A 22505-nucleotide genomic window follows, 5' to 3' on the forward strand; every position below is an offset into this window, starting at 1 on the left:
AAATTGAGTAGATATCCTGGGACGTGAATAGAGAACATTTATTCTTAATGTGCACAGCTGTTAATTGCCTTAAGATAGTAAATCATCCCTCATTAAAAGCATCTAATTTAGAACATTTTGCAGAGGATTAGTGGCAGAGAAAAGTATTTTTTTACAATTAACCCAAAGCCAAGCCATTCGGATACTTTTGTTTCTTGGTAACGAAAAATGCTTTTGATAGGGAAACTTTATGCATATGAACATACAGCTTATATCTGCAAAATATTACCACTGATTTCTGGTCTTCAGTTACGTGTTTGAACCCAATAATCTGGACTAGGTCCCCTCCGGTCTTTGAGGCATTACTAAAACTAATACTCGCTCGAAGGCACAGCCAATTTTCAGAGTTAAATAAAAAAACATCCGTGTTTGTGTTTGCAGTGGTTCCCAACAGGGGAGCTGCCAGGGGGAACAGAGAGACCGGTAATGATGTCTCCTGTGGGGGGGGCCCTGCAATATTTCCGTGGACACGCTCAGGGGCAGAAAGATTTGAGAACCACAGTTTTGAAGGAACAAGGTGTACTTTGACTTTACAGCTGTCTGTACAACAACATTATGTTAAAAATATGCCTATTAACTGATTATCCTTCAGATACTTGTTTAATCATCTTACATATTTAAAACGCGTTAAAATTGTTTTGGCTAAGTGTCTGTCAAATTACTAAATTATATTTTAGGTTGGAACCCTTTACAAAGATGCATGCAACCTGATACCCTTGTGTTCAAATAAAGAGGTACCAGCAGAATAGCATGCTTTGTATGTTTACAATAGTGTATGAATTCTATAAAATGAATCTGTTCGTATGTACAGCCTCTGTTGCTGTCCAGTCTGAACTGAAGTTACTGGAACTTCCAGTGGAAGTGTATGTTTTTCCTTTAGCCAAAAAACCCACAAGTGGAAGATACGGGAACAAGAGGCGGACCTTTTAATACAATAGCCACTGTTGCTGCCTTCGCACTGTACTCTAAATATGCCACTTGTATTGATTTGCCATTTCAATCTGGTTCTTCTACGGATGGTTCCTGAACCTGAATTTATTAATCCACATATAAAGTTGAAGCTCTTTAAAAGCAGAAGCAACCCGCTCGTGTGACGTAGTCCTTTATTTGTTTAGTCGTGCTCAAACATCTTCTCGCTGGAACCTCGAGGATCTCAAGTTTGCTGTGACAGACCTGAGAGGCAGGGCATTTAACGTGAGCTACGTGTGTACGTTGAAGTTAGCTAGCCGCAGCCTTCACCATGCGAAGTGCATGAATATTAATACAATTAGTAAACCAGGCCTTGCTAAAAGGACGGAAAAGTTCTAACGGGATTTTAGATATTGCCGGGGTAAGTAATACCGTTAGCTAGCTAGTAGCACAGCTAGCGTGAAAACATAAGTTGGCTAAATCGACTAAGTTAATTGTATCACCGAAGCTGAAAGCATGCTAGCCAGCCAACATTTTGAGGATAGTAATGTGATGATTGCTTTTGCTAGCTAAAGTTTACTATTTGGCTAGCTGGCTGACTAGTTATGACACATTGGCGTCTGTGGTTGGCTTCTGACAGGTGTGATTGGCCAACACTACTTGATTTAGCTAACGTTAGCTAGGTAAATTATTTTACTTTATTTTCCTGCTAGTGCTAGTTTCAGGTTGGATAACCGAGGCCATATTAATTTCTTTCTGATTTTGACCGGATTGGAACACTTAGCTAGCTAACTTGTAAAACCACATGCACAACTTGCTTCTGCAACGTTACTTTTCTTGCTATGGCTAGCTGTTAGATGAATCAGCTGCTGTTTGCTAAACTAACGCTAGGTAATTTTACTTGAGCTAATTTCTGTGCCATCTTGATAAATGTACTACATAATTGGCACGGTAATTTATGTGCGAAGCTTTGTAACTCTGATCATATTCTTTTTACAGTGGGACTCAGCTGCTTGGGTATATGATATGTTTGCTGACAGCGCTGTGGCGCTAGCCTTTTGTTTTGTTGCCAACGAAGCAACATAAAAGCAAACTAGAAATAAGCGAGACCTAAATTCCCATCAATTAACTAATTTAGTTCGCTTACGGTCATTTACTTGCTGAAATGATAGTTTCAGGTAATGTGCAGGGGACCACCATCATCCAATGTGTGTTTAACAATAAATCATTTTCCATGTGGTCAGTAAGATTTGGACGGCGACCTCTGACTCTAACTTGATATCCATAGCAACTCGGATTTTCAGGGGCTGAGTGGAGTCACATTTACATCATAAACCGCAAACCTCGCTGTAGAATAAACATTTACTTTTAGATTCGTTTCCAGTTGGGCAAATCGGTCAGTGATGGCTAATTTTCCATTCAATTAATATGGCAGGAAGTAGGAGTGAACCTCTACAGTCCAAAATGAAATAGGCTAGGTTACCAAACAATTTAACCTGCGCTGGGTTGGGCTAAAGTGCAACAATAAAGCAGCTACGTTATTTAGAAACATTTATAAACTACTGGGGGAAATTACTAACCGTGTTAACTGTAAACTGACATTACGGCATGCTATTTGCATTACGTCACATTCATATATGTGTTACTTAAAACGTGAAAGTTCTTGAAAATAATTTGTATAGGGTTTCTGGCCAATGCACCTGTGCTCACGACTATTTGTGCCCCTTTTTCAGTCGAATGGCCTCTGTGGTGACTGTGAAGACAGAGAAAAGGTCTGCCCCTGATGCCAGCAATGTCAACTCCAATGCCAAGAAACCCAGGTAAAACTTGCATTCTTGCTGTGCTTTCGTCTGCAAATCGTAAATGTGATCGTTGCCTGAATTCCAGCTTTGTGTTTTGGGCCTTGTTGATCTTGATAAGTGAATCCAGGACCGTGACTAATTTAATAATTTAAGAAGTGCACGCATTAGCCCAGGCGTGATGTTACGTCTGACCTGCTTTCTCTGAGTACCATGCACATTTTAACACGGTAAAGAGGGAAATTATGTGAAGTTATCCTAGTTTTTTTGAGTGAGGATACTGGTATTAAATGCTAGTTTGTTGTCATCTCTGTTGCACAGTTGCCCATGACTCTAAAAAAGACACTGCATTCATAAGGAAGCTCTATAGTGGTGTGGCTATTACAGCCTTTCTCTGGTGGATTGGTAGGAAGTTGCTGCCTAGCCTGAAGACCAAGCGGGCCCCGGAGCTGGTGCTGGTGATCGGGACCGGGGTGAGCTCTGCCGTGGCCCCCCAGGTCCCGGCGCTGCGCTCCTGGAAGGGGCTGATCCAGGCCCTGCTGGACGCCGCCAACGACTTCGACCTCCTGGAGGAGGAGGAGAGCCGGCGCTTCCAGAAGAGCCTGCAGGAGGACAAGAACCTCGTGCACGTGGCCCACGACCTCATCCAGAAACTGTCCCCGGTGGGCAACCCGCTTGCACACACACACACACACACACACACACACACACACACGCACTCGTACGCACGCAGGCCCGTGCAGTGGGCCCACACAAGGCGATAGGGCCTCCTTTATTCGTCAGCTCATACAGTTTGAGTGAGGCGACAAAGTCTCGTGCAAAGTCTTCTGCAGGAGACGCCGGTAATAGGATCACCATCGTGACCTACTCTCTTATCTGAATTCTTCAAACCTTAATCCCATTAATCAATAAAATCAGGAGAGAGGGGAAGGAGGGGATTTTGAGAAAGAATTCTGTCAGTGAGAGCAGCCAGACTGTGCAAGCTGAGCGTGCCGTCCTGCTCGGCATAAGTACAGAGCAGACTTAATGGATCTGTCTCGGAGTGAAGGAAGACTTGTTATGCTGTACAGAATGTACTGCAGCGTCTTCCCTGGGTCTGCCCGCCAGTGCTAGTGAGCAACGCAAGAGTTCAGAGATAACTGTAAATTTGCTTACACCCGATGGGTAAGATTTTTTTTAATTTTATTTTATGTGCAAATTTTTGCAAATGAGAGCAGCATATGTTTTTATAAGGATATGAACATTTCATCAGCTTTAGGGCAGTCCACATGAGCTAATACGCCATGTTCAAACAAATGAGGAATGTCGAGGAAAAGGGAAGGAGAAAAAAAAAACAGGAATGTTAGGAATGTTGTTTACATCCCCTTCCCATGTTTTCTTTAAGTCAAACACCGCTGGGTGACCTCTGTCCCCGTCAGCCACGTCTCGCTCCTAATCCGCTGCTTTGTCTCATCAGACCAGCGCCCTTCCACAAAGCGTTACCAACGTTACCATTTCACCTTCATGCTCTGCCCTGTTGCCCCTTTCCCACCTCTCCACCCCCGAGTATAGTGGAGAACTGCACTGTGAGCATGTCACGATGCAGTTGCACAAAGCCAGTTGCAAATGTCTCCATCTTGTGTGTCCTTGTGTGCCATTAAATGGCATTAAATGTTTAATATTGGGCCAACAAACGGGGACTGATTTGCTTGCCATGATTTCAAAGTGGTATCTTGTCCGAAATGCTTACGTTGTAGTGCTTGAACTTTCAAGCTTCGTCTTTGGCAAGGGAAGAAACATGACCGTTGTGTCCTTCAGACGGCCTCAAACCTGCTCAGTAGGGTCATGCAGAGTTTCCCTCATGATGGAATCCTTGCTTTGAAACGCCCGCAGATGTAATGACATTTTTGGCAATGTGTCCAGAGTTGGGTTGACGCAAAAGGAGAGGTTTGAGATGGAATTCTTATGCCGCGTGTCTTCTTACCGTTTTCCCCACATTTAATTTTGTGTTAGTGCCTGTCTGTTTAAAAGAAAAAAAGATGACTTCACATTTGACAGGCCTTTGTTTGTTTTTTTTGGCCTGCTCGCCGTAGCTGAAATGAAAATGAGGCCAGCGGCGTAGTCCTGTGTGTTTGAAGCCGACCGCTCAGTTCAGGGCGGTTTGTGCAGAGCAGTGGCAGGTCGACCCTGAGGCCTGACCTGGTTGTTCCTGGGAGCTGCCAGTTCTACGCCTGTGCCACACAACTGCCGCTAAGCCCAGCTAAGACACATTCTGGTCCGGTGATGTCAAATAAGGAGGCTAATCTGTCCAATACTGCCCTGAGCTTATTGACTTATTGTCACCCAAATAAGTGCACAACCACATACTCCTGCCAACACATTCAGAAGATCCACAGCAGTGGCCAGGCTGGGAGGTCACATTTGCATGTTAGCTTGGTTTCAAAGTGTCACCCCGCGCGGCGGCCTGTAGCGTGGCGGTTAAGGTAAATGACTGGGATGCACAAGGTCGGTGGTTCTAATCCCGGTGTAGCCACAATAAGATCCGCACAGCCGTTGGGCCCTTGAGCAATGGGCCCTTAACCCTGCATTGCTCCAGGGGGATTGTCTCCTGCTTAGTCTAATCAACTGTACGTCGCTCTGGATAAGATGCCAAATGCCAATAATGTAATGTAAGGTAATGGTTTGTGCACTGTGTACTGTGAGTGCCTTGCATGGTGGCAACACACAAAATATCTTGGGGGGGCAAGGAGGTTACCAAAATATGTTGACAGCTAGAAACCTATTAAAGGTCCACATGCATTCTCTTCCTGGCTGTAGTATCGAAAACGGCCAGAAAATGTTTGCAAAGAGCAGTGATGTAGGTTTTTTTCCCCTAAACCTGCCTCCAGAGCCCACTTCCCCCCTCTCTGTGTTAACATTTAGTAACGTCATCCAAAAAAACATACGTCATGTCACAAATTGTTTTTAAGAAATCGCTTGGAAAAATTGCAGTTAGACCCTTAAAATATTCATGCTTCCCGCAAAATTGCTATCGTTTTACTTGGGACACAATCCAGGATATGAAAAGCTCAAAAACATGAAAAATAGGTCTGTGGGCCTTTAACATACCGTCTAATACATTTTCTCTGGAAGCGGTTTGTACACCACAGGGTTTGTTAGCTGCTCTAAAAATAAGAGGCACCTGAATGGGTAGTAGCAGGAGGTAGTTCCTACCAAACGGGCAGTAACTGATATCATCAGGTATCAGCACTTTTAGCAAGTCTGTATTTAGATGTGTTGCGAGGATGTGCTTTGCGTAATTTCCCTGATACAATTGGTATTTTGGCCAAGAATTGCAACAACAAACAACCTCAGGCCACAACACTGCCGTGACTTGGCACAGTCTATGAATGTAACGCGTAATATCGTGAGCAATCAAATTATTTGGCTGCGTAACTAGCAGGCTATATAAGTAAGATACGATGCGACTGTAACTTACAGTTTGAGAAAAATAAAGGTTTAGCTAAGCACGGACGATTGAACGCCTAAAGAGAATAGACAATAGAAAACAATACCAGTTTACAAATATCCACCTGAAGCACAACGCTTGTGCAATCGCTACTATTCGTATTGGCTATATTGTATCGTAAGTGGATATTTGTAAATTCGTCAAGCTAACTACAGCTAATTTGCTTGTTGAGACCGAAAACAAACTGGTATTGTTTTATATCTAGATATGTAGTCTTCGCTTGGATAATAAGCAATAGTATATTTGGGCAGCGACATGAACAATCTGAATAAGCCCCCACGCCATTGGCTGTGGCAGTTAGAAGCAATTTTCAATCCATTAGCTTGAATGGTACAGCTGTACAATGTTTTGATTGAGTGTGACGGCCCGACAAATTTACACTTTGAAACCCGCGTTTAAGGACTATGAACTCAGGCAGAGGGTGAGTCAACAGGTCAGTGAGTCTTTTTCAATGATAGGAAGGCATTTACTACAATGGTCTTGTAACAATATTTTAACCCAAAAATCTTACCTATTGTACCTTTTAAATTTTCTTGTGAATGCTCTGAAATCATTGAGGGCTATATTTGTACCAAATCTGGGTAACCCTACAGATGGTTGAAAATTCCAATATATAAATTCACCAACCTTGTTGCGGTGTAGCCCCTACATCGCTCCAGGGGAGGATTGTCCCCTGCTTAGTCTAATCAGCTGGTAAGTCGCTTTGGATAAAAAGCGTCAGCCAAATGACCATGTAATGTAAATGTGATGTGGTGTTTTCACGGCCCTCAGCGCACGGGGAACGTGCGCTCCACCTTCTTCAAGGACTGTCTGTACGAGGTGTTCGACGACCTGGAGTGCAAGATGGAGCACGCTGGGAAGCACCTGCTGCGCTCCGTCCTGCAGCTGATGGAGAGCGGGGCGCTGGTGCTCACCACCAACTTCGACAACCTGCTGGAGATCTACGCCGCCCACCAGGACACCAAGCTGGAGTCCCTGGACCTGACCGACGAGAAGAAGGTGCGCTCTCAGCCTCTGCAGGCAGTGCGCTATCAAAAACACAGCATTACCCAGTCGTGTCTTTGAGTGAAGTGTACAAATGGGGAGTTTTATGTCAGGTTGTCTTGCGTAAGAGATGTCAAACCCAGTGGGTTTTTCCATGGTGTGTGTGTGTGTGTGTAGGTGCTAGAGTGGGCTCAGGAGAAGAGGAGACTTAGCGTCTTGCACATTCACGGCGTGTACACCAACCCCAGCGGTATCGTGCTTCACCCCGCCGGCTACCAGAACGTTCTGAGGAACACCGAGGTCATGGTGAGTGTGCCCTTTCCCATCATGCACCGCAAACCTGCAGGGGGCAGTTCACCCTTACCAAACTGCGTTGGGCTGAATTTGTTGAGGGGGCATGATTTAGTCAGGGGAACTGCGTTAATGACGCAGCCGTTGTACTCCTGAGGAAAGTGAATTAAATGAATTATCGTGTCCAACTGCGTACAGTAAATGGATATAGCAGGTCAATGTGTAAGCATGTCAATCTGGCTAAATAAACTTTGGTGTTTCCATGTGTCTGTTTATGTGTGTTTATGTGTGTGTGTGTGTGTGTGTGTGTGTGTGTGTGTGTGTGTGTGTGTGTGTGTGTGTGTGCGTGTGTACACACGCGTGTTCCCGCGTGCACGTCAGAGGGAGATCCAGAAGCTCTACGAGACCAAGTCGTTTGTGTTCCTGGGCTGCGGGCGCACGGTGGACGACACCACGTTCCAGGCGCTGTTCCTGGAGGCGGTGAAGCACAAGTCGGACCTGGAGCACTTCATGCTGGTGCGGCGCGAGGACGTGGGCGAGTTCAAGAAGCTGCGCGACAACATGCTGGACAAGGGCATCAAGGTCATCTCCTACGGCAACGAGTACGCCCACCTGCCCGAGTACTTCGAGCGGCTGGCCAACGAGATCTGCACCCGCGACGTGGTCACCAACGGATGGGGTGAGGGGGAGGGTGGGGTCTCTCTCTCTCTCTCTCTCTCTCTCTCTCTCTCTCTCTCACACCACGAGATCTGCACCCGCGACGTGGTCACCAACGGATGGGGTGAGGGCGGGAGGGTGGGGTCTCTCTCTCTCTCTCTGTCACACCACGAGATCTGCACCCGCGACGTGGTCACCAACGGATGGGGTGAGGGGGAGGGTGGGGTCTGGGACACGCACCGTCTCTCTCTCTCTCTCTCTGTCACACCACGAGATCTGCACCCGCGACGTGGTCACCAACGGATGGGGTGAGGGGGAGGGTGGGGTCTGGGACACGCACGGTCTCTCTGTCACACAGTCTCTCACACACACACACACACACACAATCACACACACACACACACACACACACACACACACACACACAATCACACACACACACACACACACACACACACTGTCACACAGACACACACACAGTCTCACACACACACAATTTAATTGTGATTGGCTGAGGTTATAAGTACACATTTGACTGTTGTTGCCGAACCGAAATGCTGGACTGTGCCTATCACCCTGACCTTGCAACCTTTGACCCTCGGAGCTGCACTGGGCTAATGCAACTCCTGTAACGCACTGTAACCTGCGCTGAGGTAACAGCTGTGCTCTGGTCCTTTGCAGGGTCCCCCAGTCAGGCAGCAGAGGAAGGGAAGCAGAACGGGTTTAATGCGCAGAAGAGTCTCCTGCAAGGTTAGGGTCCGCTGCTGCTCCTGTGCTTCTGCCCGCATGCCTGGAGCCTTCTGTGTGTGATGTGTGTGTGATGTGGTCGTCTGTGCTTCTGCCCGCATGCCTGGAGCCTTTCAGTGCATGATGAGTGTGAGGTGTCAGGCTCCGTAACCCTGCAGGTCCCACTGAGCCCTCCCTGCACACCCTAACCCTGCCTGTCGCTCTGCAGTCACCAGGTGAGCCTGAAACGCTCCGGTGCCGTCCACAACGGGAAGAGCCAACCCGTGGGAGAGAACAGGACTGCGGGGGACGGGCCGGGCCGGGGCTTAGTGCCGGATCCCAGTGAGCGGAGTCTTCCCACAGCCCGACACCAGGGGGGTGAACGACCTGCCTTTCCCAAACCACCCCCCCTCCACCTCCACCAGCGGGACCCCGGGCCACATTTCACCCCTCAAATTTGTCTGAAGAAAAACGAAAAAAAAAAAAATCTAAAAGGCCTCAAAATGAAGATGACTCGACATCAGACCGGCTGGGAGTCTGAGAGCTGACAATTGTGGTCATTGAACGTTTTATATAACACACTTTGTGCAACAGGCCTCCGTTCTAAAGCAGCGCTATGGTACCCCTCTCTGGAGGCTGTGTGCAGGACTGGGCAGCGCTTCATTGGTGGGAATCGGTTCTGGGCCCTGTTGAAAGCACCCCTTCACCCCGCCCCCAAGGCCTCAGGGCCCCTGCTCAGCGCTGCTGAAAACCCACCTGTTCACAGACCTGCTTTCCCATTCAAAATCCTGCATGCGTTTTGCGATATTAAAAGTCCTGTATATGTTGTTTTGTGACTTGTCTTGGTTTAGAATGTGTATTTATACAATATATAAAAAGAAAATGAACCTCTGCTTTGTCATGTTGTCTACATTTCCTTTTCTGGTAAATAGCTCATATTTCAAACACATAAGGACGGCCTGTAGTGTAGTGGTTAAGGTAAATGACTGGAACACGCAAGGTCTGTGGTTCTAATCCCGGTGTAGCCACAATAAGATCCGCACAGCCGTTGGGCCCTTGAGCAAGGCCCTTAACCCTGCATTGCTCCAGGGGAGGATTGTCTCCTGCTTAGTCTAATCAACTGTACATCGCTCTGGATAAGATGCCAAATGCCAATAATGTAATGTAACATTTAACCCCTTCCCCGGCGGAGACGAGTATATACGTTTTTACCGAATGTGTTTTTTTCAGTCACGGACGAGTAAACACGTCTAAAACATAACCTTCAAAAACCAGCTACAGACGAGTTTATCTGTCGATTCTTGGCGTTGTTGAGCCTTTCTAAGCATGAAACGAGTCTACTCGTACGTCTGGCAGAGGTGTTAACTATCGGTCAGGCATTTCAAGGGGCGCCTGTTTCGTAGTCAATGCTCTCAGCGGCATTTCTTTTGATTCGCGCCATTCATTCGTTGTTTATTATTATTTTCAACAAATTACTCCCCAAATGTTTAGTTCAGGGGAAGATGGTGAATATGAACCTTCGCTTAGAAGCTTGGATACGTCTGATGACAGATAATACCATTCATAAATTTGCTAACTGAATATTTGCAAATAAAGGTAATTTGTGCTATAAAATAATTCCAAGTAATTTCATCATTTATATTTGCAAATCATTTAAATTTCTACTATATTTTTGCTAGTATATGTAATAAAAAACAAAATAATAGGTTTTTCATTCCCCTTTAAAATACGGTTTATGGGAAGACGAGTTAACACGTTTTTGCCGAAAAGGGTATTTTCAAAATAAAATTTCAACCACAAAAATGGGAAAAAAATGAAATACAAGTTATTTTTCATAATCAGCATAAAAAATACTATATTAAATATAATTTTAAAAAATTGTCTGAAAATGACACTCAATCCAAAATAATTGGCGGGGAAGGGGTTAAATGTGTTTTTCTAGCATTTTACTTTTGTTCCTTGGTGCTTATTTGCCAATAATTTTCCAGTTACAAATATTGACAGACCTTCACAAAGCAAAAATAAACCATTTAATCTGTGCAAAGAATCTGACAGATTCGAACCATTTAATCTGTGCAAAGAATCTGACAGATTCGTGTGCACGCACGCACGCTCACACACACACACACACACACACACACACACACACACACACACACACACACACACACACACACACACACACACACACACACACACACACACACACACACACACACACACACACGCACAGCTCGAGGATCTGTTTTGACCAGTTGAATTGGGATTGAAAGATGCACAAGAACATCAAAGCAAACCAACTCCAGAGAAGGCAAAGCCGTCTCGCCAGGCCAGGAGGGTGTAAAAAAACAGCCAGTGACCCGCTATTATAGCAGCTTTATTTAAGAAATATTACATTCTCAAATTAATGACATATCTTCACTTTGTATCTCTCTTGACTCTCGTATTGCACTACTGTAGAATTAAAGGGAATGGGGAATTTAATCAGCTTTATTAATTAAATTATATGTCTTTGTTCGGGGTCGGGGTAGGGGTGAAGGGATTGAGCAACCAAAAAAGAAAACAAAATGCCAAATCGTGCAAACGGTCTACACGGGAGCCCGGGGGGGCCGTCCGAGCCAGCTACAGGTCAAAAGAACAGAACGTTTTTAAACGAGGTCCATCTTCTCCCGGACCCCTCCCCAACCCACCCTCCAGAAAGTGTGGCCGCATGGCTAAGGCTGTAGCTGTCTCTGGCGACAGGTCAAGGGTTAAAGGTCACAGGTTGTATCGTTTCCTGCAGAAGGCATTCCCAGCGTGCGGAGCAGGGGGATTTCGGGAAGGGAGACAGGCCTGTCGCTGATGGCTGTCGGGGGGGGGGGGGGGCAGGTACACGGACAGGCACTACGGACACTCAGCTTCCTCCTGTCAGGCCCCGTAGGGCCAGTAAGACTACAGAGACTATGGAGAGAGAAGGCTGCAGAACTAACAAAAGGGTAGGGGGTATGTGGGGAGGTGTGTCACCCTGCCGGTTTGTTCATTCAGGGTTGCCAATACCCCCCACCCAAAACAAACAGTACCAACATGTCTTGCCTGACCTGATTGACAAAGTGATTTAAAAATATCCGCATCCCTGATTTTAAAAAACAAAACATTATTTGGAAAAAATTAGTCAATAGTTCCTCTGCAGCACTTAATCACTAAGCAGGAATGAGGTAAGTGAGGGCCAGGCCCCACAGTGTACTGAATGTGCAGTGAATAAAAATGAGTTTTTTTTTAAATAATACAGTTTCTTTTGCTTCCTAAAGGTTAAATACCCCCCTGCTAGTCACAAATGGAACTGCCAGAAAGATGGTGAAAGTGTGGTCGATGTGGTGGTGCGTCCGGGGTCAAAGCTGCTTGGAGCAGGACTGGAATTGGCTTTCTTTTTTTTTTTGGGGTAGCTGGGTGTCTCTCCCCCCCCCCCCCTCCTCAGGCCTTCATGAGGGCGCTGACCACGGCCCGGGCGTTCAGGCTGCGCAGGTCGTTGTAGGTCTGCCCTGTGCCCACAAACACGATGGGCTGCCCTGTGATGTAGGTCATGGAGATGGCGGCGCCAACCTGACAAGGGAAGAAGGGCCAGGGGTCACATGAACGCACAGCATCGAAGGGGGGCGGCCTGTAGCGTAGTGGTTAAGGTAAAGGACTGGGACACGCAAGGTCGGCGGTTCGATCCCCGGTGTAGCCACAATAAGATCCGCACAGCCGTTGGGCCCTTGAGCAAGGCCCTTAACCCTGCATTGCTCCAGGGGAGGACTGTCTCCTGCTTAGTCTAATCAACTGCAAGTCGCTTTGGATAAAAGTGTCAGCCAAATGACATGTAATGCAATGGATCACACCTTGCAGGAAAACAGCCTTCATGTATGGCAGGAAACTTAAAGCATTGTCAATTTCTAGATTATTTTGTGTGCATACAGTAAAATGTCCATTGAAAAAGTAACTTCAAATGCAATGATGAAGTAGATGAGCTCTTGCGATGAAATGAGGAACAGAAAAGACAATGTAAAAACCTGCGACAGGTGACCTACCTTGTCATCGATGGTGTCAAACTTAGTCAGAACGATGCCGTCGATGAGACGCGGTTTGTCCGACATAGAATGGTCTGCCAGGGCCTGGTTGAACTTCACCTGCAAATGGAGATCATTTTCCAGCTTCTGAACAAGGCAGGAACCACTCCCCACGGAGGTCAATCTTGGAACTACAGCTTTAGTACATACACACATTTTTTTTTTTTAATTCAGGTGTTCTACAAGGAATACAGAGATAGGAGATAACGGGTTACCAAAAAAATGTGTTTGTGGATTTCTGTTGTGCTGATGCCAATCTAATGTTGGCAGACAGGTCAAGAGACAGTTACATGAACCCTACGACAGCAGGAGATATTGTGTGCTGTAAAGTACTGACTCATGAACCACAAAAGATAGAACTAAGATTTCTTTTTTTTTTTTTTTGATTAGTTTCAATCAGTCCAACTTTGGGAATCATGAACCGCTCAACCGATCTCCCACTGCCAAATGCTTTCCGCGATCGCCGTCCGAAAAAGCCACGCGTCTTCAGCTCCCGACAGGTCAGCTGACCCGAGGGAGGGGCGGGGTCGGAGGAGCGCTCACCAGCTGGTCCACCGCCTCGTTCCCCACCAGGGCCTCTCCCACGAACAGGACCAGGTCGGGCATGTTGACCGCGATCAGCTTAGCGAGCGCGTTCATCAGGGGAGCGTTGTCCTGCATGCGACCGGCCGTGTCCACCAACACCACGTCGAAGGTCTGGCTGCGGGCTGGGGGAGGGGAGGAGGGGGTTCAGGGGGCGTGAGGGCCGAAACCCAGGGCCTGGAGCTTACAGGAGCACTGCTACAGCATCACACTACAGCCCCACACGGGTACTTAACAAGTACACACACATTACATACAATCAGCATTACGCTACGTAGCGTAAGAGTGGTGTTACGATCGCTCGTGAATCGTAACATAAAGGACACGCACCAGTTTAAGGAATAACAAAATAATAGAATTTAATAATACAAAAGATATCAAAACATACCAAAAATTGGTAATGAGGTGTGTAGAGCTATGTGTCATGTATTTAATGTAGGTGCATAAAGTGAACGCGAATGGATACATGTAAATGTTAGTCCGTGAAAAATCGTGAAAAAATGAAACCACCCAAGACTGTATTCGGCGAGAATATTATGCAAAGAGTTGCTGGAGAGGGCTACGCAGCGCAACGTGAGAGGTGTAGAGGTGCAGAGGCGGAAGAGAAAGCCCTCTCGCAGCGGAGCAGCGGGAAACAGACACGGTCACCGAGCGCCACCGAGCCCTTAGCAACGGGGCGGCCTGTAGCGTAGTGGTTAAGGTAAATGACTGGGACACGCAAGGTTGGGGGTTCGAATCCCAATGTAGCCACAATAAGATCCGCACAGCTGTTGGGCCCTTGAGCAAGGCCCTTAACCCTGCATTGCTCCAGGGGAGGATTGTCTCCTGCTTAGTCTAATCAACTGTATGTCGCTCTGGATAAGAGCGTCTGCCAAATGCCAATAATGTAATGTAATGGCCGGGTGCGGTTACCGTAGGCGATGGCCTCCATGGCGATGCCGGCGGCGTCCTTGCCGTAGCCCTTCTCGTAGAGCTGGACGAAGGGCCGGTCCCCGTGCCGCTCAGGCGGGTGCAGGGAGTTGAGGCGACGCTGGTGTGTGCGCAGCTGCTCCACCGCCCCCGCCCGGAACGTGTCGCAGGCTGCGATCAGCACCGAGAAGCCGTTCTCCATCAGCCAGTAGGAGATCTAGACCCAGGGGAGAGCGGGTGAGCTGGCTGATGCACCTCTTTGAAAACAATCACCTTCCAACTATACATTATTTTTTGCTATGGCAGTCATCCTGCCATGGGAAAAGGTAAGCAGTAACTCTCTCTTGTTTGGTGGGTAAGCAGTAACTCTCTCTTGATTGGTGGGGTAAGCAGTAACTCTCTCCTGATTGGTAGGGTAAGCAGTAACTCTCTCTTGATTGGTAGGGTAAGCAGTAACTCTCTCTTGATTGGTAGGGTAAGCAGTAACTCTCTCTTGATTGGTAGGGTAAGCAGTAACTCTCTCTTGATTGGTAGGGTAAGCAGTAACTCTCTCCTGATTGGTAGGTTAAGCAGTAACTCTCTCTTGATTGGTAGGGTAAGCAGTAACTCTCTCCTGATTGGTGGGGTAAGCAGTAACTCTCTCTTGATTGGTGGGGTAAGCAGTAACTCTCTCTTGATTGGTGGGGTAAGCAGTAACTCTCTCCTGATTGGTGGGGTAAGCAGTAACTCTCTCCTGATTGGTGGGGTAAGCAGTAACTCTCTCCTGATTGGTGGGGTAAGCAGTAACTCTCTCCTGATTGGTGGGGTAAGCAGTAACTCTCTCTCGATCGCTCGGCAGCAGAGCGGGGGCCCGGCTCACCTTGGCCAGGTTGGTGGACTTGCCCACGCCGTTGACCCCGCAGAAGGCGATGACAAAGGGCCGGCGGAGGCTACGGGCCTCCAGGACGTCGCGCAGGATGTCCACCCGCCTCTTGGGCTGCAGAATCTGCACCAGCGAGTCCTGCAGGGCCTGCTTCACCGTGGAGGCCACAGCTGAGGGGAGGGAGAGGCACACAGGCGGGCTTCAGAGACGCAGGAAACGCAACAGGGGTTTGAGCAACGTCACAATTTAAGTCGACCGTTCAAATTCAGAAACGGCGGTTACTCACTGGTGAACGTTCCCATGACTCTGCCTTCCAGTTTTTTGGCCACCGACTCGCAGAGCTGGGAGGAGATCTCAGCTGCTACATTCTTTGCTGCAGAGAGACTCCAGTTAAGAGAAGTGTGCCAGTGTTTCTACCATTACTTTACAGAAGCTCTCCGTGAAACAGCCTATTAACGGCCATTGGTACATCCAACCAATAATAATGTTGGGTATTATGGTTGGGTGATAAAAAAAAAAAAAGGATTTCACACCAGTTTCATCTCTAACTTGCGGTAGCTTGAACAGAGGGAGATGATTAACACAGATTTTTCACTTCCCTTTTCAAAAAAACAGGTGGACTTCACCTCGATATAGACAGTGAAAGTATGCATTTCGGAAAACGAAACCTACTGGTGTAAAGACGTCACAGGTTACAGTTATTTTAGAACTAAACCGAGTCTCTATCAAATCCAAGCCCAAGCACAAATTAAAATGCACGCAAGTGTTCTGTAACGTTATCCCACCCCGCCAGGAAAAAGAGGGGGAGGAGGGTTGTGGTCTTACCGATGAGGTGGTCCTTCATCTTTTCCAGAACTGGCCCCATGTCCTCCTTAGACAGGCTCTTGGAGCCAACCAGGCCCTTCAGCATGCCGAACATGCCACCCAAGCCCCCTTTCTTTGAGCTGGGGACAAGCAGCACAAACAGGGAATGCATTGGCACTTTGACTATTTGACCAATTCGGAGGGTTGCCGGTTCGATCCCCCACCCGGGCTGTGTCGAAGTGTCCCTGAGCAAGACACCTAACCCCCAAATGCTCCTGACGAGCTGGTCGGCACCTTGCATGGCAGCCAATCGCCGTTGGTGTGTGAGTGTGTGTGAGTGTGTGTATGAATGGGTGAATGGAGAAGCATCAATTGTATAACGCTTTGGATGAAGGCGCTATATAAATGCCTGCCATTTACCATTTACCAAAACTTCTTATCGTACGGTTCTTCAGACTGGGCTGAAGTGCAATTGAACGGTTGCCTTCCTTTGCCATTGCCAAGTGGATACTAGGTTACCCTATTTTAATCTTTGGCCTTGCCTTAATAATGTGGAATAAAGCCAAGGCACTGCCACAAAGGGAACTGTCGGATCTATCCCGGCAACCAAATCATAGGCCTCCAAGGTGCCTAAGTGTCTAATCCACTATCCAACAGAATCACTTAAAACATATTAATGGCAATCTGATCCCGCAACATCACTTGTGCTGAGTGTATTGACATAACACCTTTTGTATTTTCATGCACTGCAGTATATGGTATAACCATAGACATCCGCCCAAATCTACCGCTCATCTCAGTGCTGATTCTAGGAGGTGCCTGGTTTGCAGGAGGACCTCACCTCTCCTTGCTTTGGTTAGTGACAGCCACAGTCTCCTCCTCCTCCTCCTCCTCTTCCTCTTCTTCCTCCTCCTCCGCTCCGCTTGACTCACAGTCCACGCTGAGCAGGTCACCCTTCATGGAGTCCAGCACCCCCTGAGTGAGTGGCAGAGGGCACAAAAATGCAACCTTTCACAGCACTGAACATGAGCAGGCACCAATGGGCACACCCGCCAAATAAGGTCTAATATACGTTTTTATATTAACATTTAACATCCCGACTCCCGACTCACGACCTCCGACTCAACACACTCACTTATAAACATTTATGCCAGAGTTAAATGAAGACATTTAAACCAAAGTATCAGCAAGGTTGAGCCAGTTAACATGGTGAATTCTGATGCATTCTTTGATAACCAAACATTATTATTATTACACAAGGTCAAAAGTGTTAGCTTTAGACTGGATAGCTTTAGACACACACACACACTCACTCACTCACTCACTCACTCACTCACTCACTCACTCACTCACTCACTCACTCACTCACTCACTCACTCACTCACTCACTCACTCACTCACTCACTCACTCACTCACTCACTCACTCACACACTCACTCACTCACTCACTCACTCACTCACTCACTCACTCACTCACTCACACACTCACTCACTCACACACACACACACACACACACACACACACACACACACACACACACACACACACACACACACACACACACACACACACACACACACACACACCATATCAGCATCCTTGGCGGGCTCCAGAGTCTCGTGGGTGGTGCTGCCGTTGATTTTGCTGTAGTCCAGCTTGGCGTTGCCCCAACTGTTACCCCATTCCTGCTTCTTCTTCTCCCGCGGTTTCTGGGGCTTGGGGGATTTACTTCAGCCGGGAGCAGAACAGAGGAGGGGGAACAACTGAGTGACACGCATCTGGGACTTCACCGGTACAAGACGACAGCAGTGAAAACACAGATTCACAGTGAGCACACTGAGAGCTCCTGGACAGCCCGGTCACACACGCTGAGGCCGAAGGCACGATCGGCCCAAGGTGGGCGTCACACCTGGTCTTCTCCACGGTGACTCCCCCGCCCAGGCGTTTGCGGAAGAACTCCTCCCTCTTCTTCTGGATGATCTCCGCCGCAGTGAGGCCCTGGTTCCCGTCCTCCGCGGGCTTGGCCGCCGCGCCTGGCCCCGCCGCCTTCGCCACGTCCCCCCCCGCTGCCGCTTCAGCCACTGCAGCTGGGGAGAGGGAGAGGGAGAGGGAGAGGGAGAGGGAGAGAGAGAGAGAGAGAGAGAGAGAGAGAGAGAGAGAGAGAGAGAGAGAGAGAGAGAGAGAGAGAGAGAGAAGTGGGTCCCTGCCCGTTAAACCACGCCCTGCCGCCGTGCCCACCCTGACGGGCCAACCCGAGGCCCCAACCAAGACCAACCAAGACCAACCAAGACCAACCAAGACCAATGAAGACCAATGAAGACCAACCAAGACTTACTGTAGTTCCGAGGCCTTACTGTAGTTCCGCTTCAAGGCCCTAGTGTTGGCATTTCAGGCTGCTAAGGGGACTGCCCCACCTTACATACAATCCTTAATCACTCCCTACTCCCCAGCAAGACCACTCCGGTCTGCCAGAATCCCTCCCCCTATTTCGACGCAGACTAAAAACGCAAACTGTACCTTAGTCCTACCTCCTGAATTCCCCCGCCCCCCTTTCTGATATCCCTATCCCTCTTATCTAAACTCCCCCCCCAAAAAAATTTGCACTTATGATGACTGTATGTTTAGAACAACACTTCATGTGTATTTTACTAGTTATGGATGTGATGCTTTAACTTGTGGAAGAACCTATGCACTTGTAAATCGCTTCGGATTAAAAGTGTCTGCCAAATGACAAAATGTAAAATGTAAATGTAGTATGGGACATGAGTGATGCCTGGACTATAAATAACAGGGCTAGTGGAGGTATGTGGGTGATGGTATACTAAGTGGGTAATACCAAAACGTCTACAGTGGAACTGGAACCACAATACACAACAGAGTTTTTCTGTCATTACACTAAGTACTTAATTTGCCTTTGCACCAATTCACTGGGGAAAAAGAGATAAATACAGAGACTGAAGGCAAGACAGAAATTTGCAGACCAGATTTAAACCCCTCGTGTTATAAAACCACACAAAAGGTTCAGTGTCCTGCATTTGCCTTGGCTTCTTAGAAAGAAAATGTATCAACAGCAAATCTACATTTAAAACCGAGTATGCTGTTCTAAAGTATATTTCTTCCGTTGATTAAGTAGAAGGACCCATCAGGACTGTATGGGTAGATGTAATCTTGAATGAACTCAATGCTTATCCCTCAGATGTTCTGTTACGATTCCAGCTCATTAAACGTTTGAGAACTTCACCTGTTCTGTTTGGGGACCCTAAAATGGACTGATGTCAAGCATCAACGACACCAATGTGGTGTCAACCCCCGGTGGCCATGCGAAGCGTTCAGTATGACACACGGCCTCACCTTCTTTTTTGGCATTTTTGTTCTTCTTGCCGCCGTGCTCCTTGCCCTTGTCTCCTCCCTTGATCTCGATCATGGATTTCACCGTTTTCTGCGACTTCTGGGACTCCTTGAAGGTCTTCATGGAGACAGGACCCCGGGCACGGCTGCTCTCCTCCGCTTCACTAATACACACAACGTGCACACAGTCCAGTGTCAACACAGTAAACACACAACATGCACACAGTGTAGTGTTAACACAGTGAGCACACAACTTGCGCAGTGATCACACAACATGCACACAGTCCAGTGTCAACACAGTCAACACAACTTGCACACAGTGAACACACAACATACACAGTCCAGTATTAACACAGTCAACAAACAACATGCACACAGTGAGCACACAACATGCACGCAGTCCAGTTTCAACACAGTGAACACTTGACAAAGCGTTAATGTTTTACTAAAACTTGATATAGGTTGGGGTATACAGGCATGGTGGGACACTGACCAGGCTCTACAATGCAATCCATTCTGAAGCTCACTGCGCTGTCACTATCTTTAGAAGCAGTGGTGCTTCGCATCAATAACACTGTGGCCAGGTCAGAAACAGCTTACTTGGCAACAGTTAAATATATAAATTGAGCACACTAGATGAGAAAGTTGTAAAGTAAGCGAAATGTCACTAAATGTAGCGTACTTATAATCACTGGATGATACATGCGTTTCCAGGTCTTTGCGGAGTGTGGCCGTGCTTAAAACTGCCTCCAAACAACCGTGTCCTCAAAATATGTACAGCCTACAAAAAAATGCTGGCAACTGTCCGACAAATCCTCCGTACTATTCTGCAATGGGGCTGCGGAAGTGTCATAAGACATCAAAAAGCCCCAGTCGCCTCTTCTCTGATTTATTAGACTGCATCATTTACACATGGTGGGACCTCCTAAAAAGTATGGTTTGCTTCCTAAAAAGTGTACTGAAAAGTACATTGCATACTGAAATAAGCATGCAGCATGTTCAGTAAACAGTACATATTTTGGGAGTCAGGAGTCTGTTTGGGACACGGCCTGTGTGTCCTTGTTGCAGTTCTGCCATGTCTCACTTTTGCCGGGGGGCCACATCCACGAAGGCCACTTACCGGAGGAGCAGGTGAAACTCATCTCCGAACTCAAAACTGCTGTTGAGCAGTTTTAAGGCACCCCTTTGTTCCAGCTCATTCTTGTAGCGATCCCTGAAGTGCAGCTGCACGTCGTCTATAAACTTGTCCACGTACGTCAGCGTCAGGATCTTTTGAAAGCCCACCTGCACAATGGAATCAGTATTGTTTTTGCAAGGAAAAACATGGTGATTCCATAGCATTAAAAAAATCTATGCACTCATTAATACAAAAGGCTTACTGAAGGAGATGCCACCAAAGTCATTATAGATTTACAAATAAAGATTCTTGCAGAATCAGCATTTGACACATGATTTAATTATTGATAAACAGTGTGAATGGCTCATGTCAGAAATTTCCCCTGGATTTCCAGTTCAATAAATATGCACACAGCTCACGAATTGAGTCCAAAGCTCCATTTCAAAGCAATGGGCCAAGTCTAACACACACCCGGAGTCTGATAGTATGATACACATTGATGGAGTTTATTATGAGATCTATTAACGTTAAACCCTCACGGACCACGGGGTTACTTACCACAAACACGAGCTCAAACTCATTGTCCAGTTTGTACTTCAGGCTCAGGGAGTTATGATTGAAGTAACTGGATCCGGTGCGTTCCTTGAAATATTTAATGAGAAGATCGTATATTTGCTCTTCATCTTATTGTCGACAAGCATATGCCTATCGCCATCAAAATGCATTTGTAAAAATAAACGTGCAAACTGGCAAAAATTTTGTCAATGCTAAAAAACGTGTGGTAAGTGGTAGTTAACATTGCAAGCAAATGTTTTCTATAACATAACGTTAACTATAGTGGCTTGAAGCCAGTGTCAATTGGCTATATTTCTAAAATACAGGTCTGCAAACTGAAACGTGCCATCTAGCTATAATTCAAGCTAGCAAACCACCTAATTGGATGAGTCATTGGCTTGTAATGTGGAGAACCAATGCAAGAGTGTTTGCCAGCTAACCGTTAACTGGCTAACTTAAGAGTGCTAATTCTGAGCTGCGTAATATATGTATGGGTGGTTCAACAAGTCATCAAACGTCATCTGGAGGTAGCTAACAACAGCAATCACCGTGCCACCAGTTAAAGAGCAATCTGTTGCTATGATCTGGCAATTTCTATTCAAGTATATCTAGGTTGGCTTACGTTAGCAGATGCCGGTTCCTGTGCACCACGACTAACGTTAGCTAGCTAGCCACAAAGCTAGGTCCAGGTTCGCTGCCATGACAGCTGTCATTTTCTTTTAGCGATTCTGGAGAGTTCTTACCTGCAGGATCACGGAGCGGATAAGAGCATTGACGGGCCCTGTAAGGGACTCCGTCACTCCAGCCCCTTGAAAGCACCACAGCACGATACCCCCCTTGCTGAAGATGGCGAAAAAATCCAGCATTTTCCCACTACAAAGTCGAGTGAATATGGTTAGACTACACGTAAACAACAAAATATGAAATACAACGATTAAATACAAATAGTACACAGCAAATAAAGTCCAAGACAACGAACCTTCAAAGTTGTATCCTCCTTCCAGAGGGAATTAAATCAGGCTGAATTGGATCAAGAAATAAAGATTTCCCCCTAGTTATCCACAACTCTGTTTTCGACACGTCAGTCGCAGGGCTGGGAAATGACGTTTTCTTCCTCCGAATTTACACCCTCGTCATGTGACAAGGGATTCGTTGCCATGTGATGAAGTGGGCGTGATGGGAGGGTGCCTCACAGTTCTGCGTGGACTGTGGTGCATAAAGTTTTTTTCTGGGGTTGTTGGGTTTGCAATGTTTTAAAACACATTTAGATTTGGTTCTTTATTTATTAAACTGCCCGTTAATAAGTATTTACACATCATCTGTGGTTGGCTGGGCTGAAACTGCTGCCTT

The 22505-nt window shown here is 46.9% G+C and overlaps 2 protein-coding genes across 10 annotated transcripts; one reads left to right on the plus strand and one right to left on the minus strand.

Annotated features, from left to right (window-relative positions):
* Positions 1-127: 127 nt before the first annotated feature.
* LOC133107202 (protein FAM118B-like) lies at positions 128-9783 on the plus strand. 8 transcript variants are annotated; one of them, XM_061216140.1, is made up of 8 exons: positions 128-197; positions 2682-2768; positions 3157-3409; positions 7006-7233; positions 7396-7524; positions 7891-8188; positions 8848-8916; positions 9122-9783. In XM_061216140.1, the coding sequence occupies exons 2-8, from the start codon at positions 2686-2688 to the stop codon at positions 9130-9132; spliced, it is 1071 nt and encodes a 356-aa protein (XP_061072124.1). In that variant the 5' UTR covers positions 128-197; positions 2682-2685; the 3' UTR covers positions 9133-9783. The 8 variants fall into 8 exon arrangements, with proteins under 8 accessions (XP_061072124.1, XP_061072127.1, XP_061072125.1 ...); XM_061216143.1 differs by lacking the exon at positions 128-197 and adding an exon at positions 536-556; XM_061216141.1 differs by lacking the exon at positions 128-197 and adding an exon at positions 986-1233.
* Positions 9784-11253: 1470 nt separating this feature from the next.
* Positions 11254-22278, minus strand: srpra (SRP receptor subunit alpha). Of its 2 annotated transcripts, none has more exons than XM_061217102.1 (15): positions 22135-22278; positions 21899-22028; positions 21159-21242; positions 20604-20767; positions 19487-19647; positions 18045-18216; positions 17722-17863; positions 16976-17109; positions 16156-16274; positions 15617-15703; positions 15328-15500; positions 14472-14685; positions 13521-13684; positions 12939-13037; positions 11254-12471 (listed from the first exon to the last, which is right to left on the minus strand). In XM_061217102.1, exons 2-15 carry the CDS (start codon positions 22019-22021, stop codon positions 12343-12345), a joined length of 1965 nt encoding a protein of 654 aa, XP_061073086.1. In that variant the 5' UTR covers positions 22022-22028; positions 22135-22278; the 3' UTR covers positions 11254-12342. The 2 variants fall into 2 exon arrangements, with proteins under 2 accessions (XP_061073086.1, XP_061073085.1); XM_061217101.1 differs by having other exon boundaries at positions 18045-18222.
* Between the last annotated feature and the right edge of the window lie 227 nt (positions 22279-22505).

The sequence above is a fragment of the Conger conger genome, chromosome 13 (genome assembly GCF_963514075.1).
Source record: "Conger conger chromosome 13, fConCon1.1, whole genome shotgun sequence".
In the NCBI taxonomy this organism is placed as follows: Eukaryota; Metazoa; Chordata; class Actinopteri; order Anguilliformes; family Congridae; genus Conger; species Conger conger.